We start from the raw sequence: 6,165 nt of genomic DNA, 5'->3' as shown, positions 1-6,165 counted from the left end.
AGAGAGAGAGAGAGAAAACCATTGGCGGAATGATTCTTTCTCCATGAATACTGTGTACATGTTTTTTTCATAAAAATAATAACTATTTTCTCTCTGAAAGCAGATACTATCACATTGATTCATTTTCTTTCATTTCCTTGTAGGGCACACTTCTGAACCTGTGAAAAATAGTTAAAACAAAGGACTCTTTCCTTTCAGGAAGCTTGCGTCCCAACTGAAACAGCTTATATTTACATAGTCGTCATTCTCAACCCTTGACAAACATACAATTAAAAAGTTACAAGGATACCAGAGCCTTAAAGTTGTTCTGGGGTGGCGCTGTAGGATAATGTACCACAAAGTCAGTTTGAACCTCAAGGTTCAGAATTGTGCCCTACGAGGGAATGAAAGAAAATGAATTAATGTTATAGTATCTGCTTTCAGAGAGAAAATAGTTATTAGAAAGGAAAAAAGACACCAATAACAAGGTTCTTAAATGTGGAAAGGCAGAGCTACTAACTTTCAAAAGACTTAAACAGATTTCTTTTATTTCCATATGTGATATTTATTGAGAACGTGACTATTCTCTTCCAAAAGGACCTCAAAAAGTAAGATGATATATATTTTTTCTTCAAATGTTGCTTTAAAAATATCTACTTTAATACACACTGAGCACATTTATAAAACAAAAATGTGCACTTGTTTTGAGATATTTTGTGACAGAAATGTTTTCTATTTAGCCACAAAAGACTATATTTCCATAAATATTAACACTACAATAAATTCTCCAAGTCATATTCAAATTGTCCTATTTTTCTTTCTCTCTCTTCCTCATTGAAAAGGGCTGTAATCATATCTACTGATCTATTCTCTACCTAAGGACAGCTTTCTTGCAGAACATACCTGTAAGTGGCTTGAGTGGAGACAGTGAAGGTGCCCAATGGGGCCAACACTTCACTTCTTATTGAGGTAATAGAGAATTAGCTTCTTGGGAAATACTCACATCACAATCTTTTTCATGAACCACAGAGGTCTTTGGAAGGGAATCAGGATGATTATCAGTGTGATCTGAAGCTGAGCAGATGGTCACAGATGTACCAGAACCCTGAAGGCTGAAATAAGGGCGTAGGGTCCCACAGAGGGTGATTCCAGTAAAGGAGTAGATGTGAGAACCATCAATCATGTTGTAAAAGGACACATCTCCATCCTTCCAGTTCAGGAAAACCCCTATCTTTTTGGGGTGCTGCCTCAGGGACAGAGGCTTTGGTGTGGAGGTGAGAGCCTCGATTTCTCCGTTAGTGCATGCCACCAACCAGAAATTCTTTTCCGGTTGTTCTTTAAACCACCCATCTCTCTTGACTGTTTCTGAGCACACACCCAGAGCCCATCTATTTTCAGCGTCATCTTTTATCTCCATATTCACTTCCACCACCCAATAATGTCTGTCTTGCGTAAAGCAATCCTGGCCCAGAACACTGCAGATGTCACAGTTCTGAGAATCATTTTCTGCCCAATAAACATGTCTTCTATCCTCAGATAAGTCGAGGTTGGGATGAGCTGTGTCTGCAGCCAACACAGCAGTCACTGTAGGTGTGGAGGAAAAACATAATGTCAATCCATAATACAGACTGGTTGGCCCTAGGATAGAAACAAATACTAGGGAAGAAGAATGGAGGAAAATCAAAAATCAAAACAAAACAAGGAAAACAAACCCACTCTCTTTGAACTGATTCTTAATCTCAGTGACCCTATGGGATAGAGTAGAATACTGTCATAGGGTTTCTGAAGCTATAAATATTTATGCAATTACACTGCTTCATCTTTCTCCTATATAGTGGCTGGTGGGTTTGAATCACCAACCTTTCAATTAGTAGCGCAATACTCTAGTCCACTGCACTACCCTTTAGAGTAATACAAGAGCTAATTGTTGTTGTTAAGTGCCATCGAGTCAGTTTCGACCCAGAGCGACCTTGTATAGGGTTCCTAAGAGCAGCTGGTGAGCTTGAACCACCATCCTTGCAGTTCAAGCCGACTTTGGAGCCCAGCTCATTAATCTACAGTGCCACACCAGGATCCTAATGTGTAAAACAGAATCCCAGTGTGGAAAGGTTGGTTTGAACCATGAGGTCGGCAGTTCAAATTCACCAGCTGCTTCTTGGAGACCCTATACAAGGTCGATATGAGTTGGAATCAACTTGATAAGACTTAACAACAACAACATGTTTGAAACATAAAAAGATAAAATTAAGCCAGGCCCTTGGGTAGCCATCTGTTTCAACAGGCTGAAACCACTCAGCCAATAGGATTGTTTCATCTACAATTTTCCAGCATCAAGTATTCAGGACATTGTCTCTCCATACTCTGCTCAATGCTGTTCCATTACTGCTTGCTCTTGATAGTGAAGTCCTGTCATATTTCCAATTGTAGCATGACTACTTTCATTTAAGTCTCTTTAGAATCATTTTTCCTGTGGATTTAGGTAATAACCAAATCAATGAACTTTCTTATTGAATTATTATCTTTTCAGTGTCAGAAAAATATGGGTTTTGGTTGTCACCCTGTCTGTGGTTAATTTGCTTCTGTCAGTCTCAGTATACTCTCATGATAAATGTATAATCATCATACCTTCACAAAGAATTATTGTTAGAAAGAGATAAGATGAAATAATATGTCTTGTCCTTAAATTTTAGTTTCCAATAGGTGTACTAATACTAAAGGCTGTTGGTGGTGGTTAAGTGCTGTCGAGTCAGTTCCAACTCATAGAGACCCTGTATAGGGTTTCTGTGGAGTGATTAGTGGGTAGTAGTAGCAATTAATATATTTCTTTTAAACCTAAACTTCTTTAATAATTAAAGTTTTCTCATAAGAATTTGCATCTGGGATATTAGAGTATGTTTGAACTTTTGGAGGATTAAAATAATTAGGAAATGCTTGTAAAGACTGGGCTTGAATCAGAGTAAAGTGGCATGCACTAAAAATGTATAATCAACTCACAATTCTGAAAAAATCCCCTAAAATGGGCAAGGGATGGTTTTGATTTTCATAGAGATGCAGCAGCTCTCCTCTGTCTTAGGAGAGTTACACAAAAGTCTTCCTCAACTGAACTACTTCTGCAATGTTAGTCACCTGAGTAGATACACCACATGATTAAAGTATATTCTGAAGTGTTAACTTCTTAGGTAATTTCTTGAATGTGCCACTTTTTCTCACAGGAAGTTCTTTATTCCTTTGTATGTATACTTTACTCTGAAATCAGAGATGAGCTCTGCTTTATTTGGTACTAAATAGTTGTATGACTCCTGGGATTGCACTGTGGGATCAGCACTGGACTGTGAACCACAATGTTGGTAGTTCAAATCTACCAGTTGCTCCTCAGAAACCCTATATAAGGTGGCTGTGATTCAGAACTGACTGAATGGCACTTAACAACAACAGCAATGCATAGTAGTAGAAGTTTATGTTGAATGAATGGATGAATTGTATTAGAATAACAAGAAATCTGTTAACATTTCACTATGAGATCAAGGCTGATCAAGGCCACTGCACTAATGTATTCATAATCACACAGGAATTATTGGAAGTTTATACAATCGTGAGAGCTTTCATTTGTCCAGAGATTATGTAGGGCAGAATAAGAATGTCACTTGCCTGCTTTGAACTGTTCCTTTCTCCAGTCTGAAAACCAAACCAAAACAAAATTACATGAGAAAATATGCCAAGAGTAGACTTTCTGTGCTGCTGGTGTGTCCCTGGTCAGGTTTCCTGGCTCAATAAAGTAAAATTTCTCTCTGGAAGATTCCTAAGAGCCCCACAAAATCTTGTGAAATCCCACAAGAACATCAGAGTTACATACCTGCATATATATTTGCTTTTTTCCAGTCTGAAACAAAACAGAGGAATTAGATTTTCCCATTCTTAAGACCTTCACTTCAGAATATAAAATTATTACCACCATATGAATCACAAAGGTGCATGACAGTACTATATTCTGTTCAGCTTCCCTATACAAACATTCTGCGGAGTTTCTCTTATTGTTAATCTCCTGCCCAGTTTCCCACATTTCCCACATTTCACCAATAAATCTGTTATAAAAACATTTGGGATGAATTCTCTTGGAACAAGAAGGGGAAGATAGACATAATTTGTGAGCCCAATCTGATAATAACATCACATAACTCACCTTGTCTATATAGCTCCTTTCTTCTGCCTGTTAAGAAATAACAGCCTGTGAGATCCAACACAGTATAGAGGCAGGACTTTATTTCTTCTATAAGTGCAAAGAAAACATGGAACTTACCAAGCTCTGCCTGAAGTGAATCTAAAAAGGAGAAAAATCATAAAGCAGATTTTACAGAAAAAAAATCCAAGGTTTAGTTTCAAGACTATGTCACTTGCACGTATTGTGGTAACTACTTGCACACACCTTGACCTACACATACTCTTAGATGGATAGCATGTTCTAACACATGTTATCCATCTACGAGTATCTGGAGTTAGAACATTTGTTGTTAAGAGTCATTTACATTAATTTTGAATTACTGTGCCCATTTATTTCTAACTCCATATTTATACCAGTGATTTTTGTCTCTCTTATGGATTCTATTATACTATTCCGCCCCCCTGGGATTCTGGCTGCATGTTCTGTTGGAGACCTGGGGGCTCAAATTCAGTGCTACATGTGTCACTGTTTCCCAGTAGATGCCACCATGTGCACAGTCATTCTCACATAATCATAACCTCACCACCCCCAACATGGATCATTCCCAGGTTTACCTCTGGCTTGCTTTATGTCTTCTTTTTCTTTCTCAACTTCTGATACTCGCAAATTGTCTTGCTTATGTTTCCGGATCAAAAATAAAACTGCAATCAGGCAAATCCCAAGTATATAGAGAGTCACAGCAAATGCTGGCTTCCAAGGAGAGGCCCTAGGGAAGAAGGGCTCTGAAATAGGGCCCAAGACCTGGTCAACGCTGCTCAACACACAATCCCATTCCATCCCAAATCCCAAATATCTCCTCCTCACCCCCTTCATGAACCTAAAATGAGCAGCACTGACCTGGGATAGAAATGCTTTCTACTTGCTCTTCACCAAACAAAGGGTTCTTTACAGAGCAGGACACTTTTCTCTTGGAGCTGTCTCTGACGATGAGGGATGCCTTTATCTGGAACAAACCATCATCATCTTGGGTCTGGTCCTCAGAGAGAGATGGTATCTTCTCTCCCCTTTCATCTTTCCATTGTATCTCTGGCTGGGGAAACCATCCCTTCCCTGTGCATGTCACTTGTATTCCTTCATCTTCTGGACCCACCATGAGAATACGAGGAACAGAACCGAGACCTGGAGAGGGAAGCCATTTCTCAGAGAATTGGATCATTTTTGTCCCCAGATCCCTAAGGTTGTATAGTAACACCATTGTGGGGAGAGGGAAGAAGCACCATAGTTCTGAGTGGGACTTGAGAGTGTCTTTTCTTTTCCACATGAGATAGATGTGTGCCTGTGGTCCAAAGTCATGGAAATGATTCTGGGCTTGAGGCTGACACTAGTACTTATCTCTATGCCTAACACATGCTATCCATCTAAGAGTATCTGGAGTTAGATCATTTGTTGTTAAGAATCATTGAGTCAGTTCTGACTCATAGAGACTCTACCTACATAGGGTTTCCAAGAAGTAACTGGTGGGATTGAAATGCCAACCATGTGGTTAGTAGTACACTGCTTGTCCTATGGTGCCACACCAGAACTACCTATTAGATCATAGCAAGACATACAAAAGGGACAAAGTAAAATTTGCCAAAGTTGAAATGTTGAGATATTTCTGAAAACACCATTTTTAGAAGTCTTAAGGAAGTTTATTCTGTACTATATACAAGGCTTCTTGGAATCATTTAAAGAACTATCTTCACTTGCATTTTTCCAATTTTCATTTTTCTCTGAGCAGAGACTAACTAAAAGATGAGGTGAGACAATGAAGAGGTCAAGGTGATTTGTTATTTTTCCATTTTCACCCTTTGTGCTCTCTCAAAATTTCTTCCTCCCTACCATACTCCCTGCTCTCAGAATATTGGAACAATCAGCTTTTTGCTTTTAGTTTCTTTTCTCAATTCTCCATAAGTTGAATCTACTGGTGGATCCATGAAACCGGCACCCACGTATATATATATGTTGTTGTTGTTGTTGTTGTTGTT

General features: G+C 38.8%; 1 protein-coding gene across 1 annotated transcript in view; it reads right to left on the bottom strand.

Annotated features, from left to right (window-relative positions):
- Positions 1-940: 940 nt before the first annotated feature.
- The window catches only part of LOC102820235 (butyrophilin subfamily 1 member A1-like), a 7,374-nt gene continuing 2,149 nt past the window's right edge, over positions 941-6,165 (bottom strand). Inside the window, exons 3-9 of the mRNA XM_006860544.1 lie at positions 5,036-5,317; positions 4,753-4,920; positions 4,277-4,297; positions 4,160-4,186; positions 3,833-3,859; positions 3,628-3,654; positions 941-1,563 (exon numbers count right to left, since the gene is read on the bottom strand). Of these exons, the coding sequence (XP_006860606.1) occupies positions 941-1,563; positions 3,628-3,654; positions 3,833-3,859; positions 4,160-4,186; positions 4,277-4,297; positions 4,753-4,920; positions 5,036-5,317 (1,175 nt within the window). The remainder of the gene's footprint in view (positions 1,564-3,627; positions 3,655-3,832; positions 3,860-4,159; positions 4,187-4,276; positions 4,298-4,752; positions 4,921-5,035; positions 5,318-6,165) is intronic.

The sequence above is a fragment of the Chrysochloris asiatica genome, unplaced genomic scaffold (assembly GCF_000296735.1).
Source record: "Chrysochloris asiatica unplaced genomic scaffold, ChrAsi1.0 scaffold00038, whole genome shotgun sequence".
Classification (NCBI taxonomy): Eukaryota; Metazoa; Chordata; class Mammalia; order Afrosoricida; family Chrysochloridae; genus Chrysochloris; species Chrysochloris asiatica.
The sequence above is the reverse complement of the archived record's forward strand: the minus strand, read 5'-3'. Positions and strand labels throughout refer to the sequence as shown.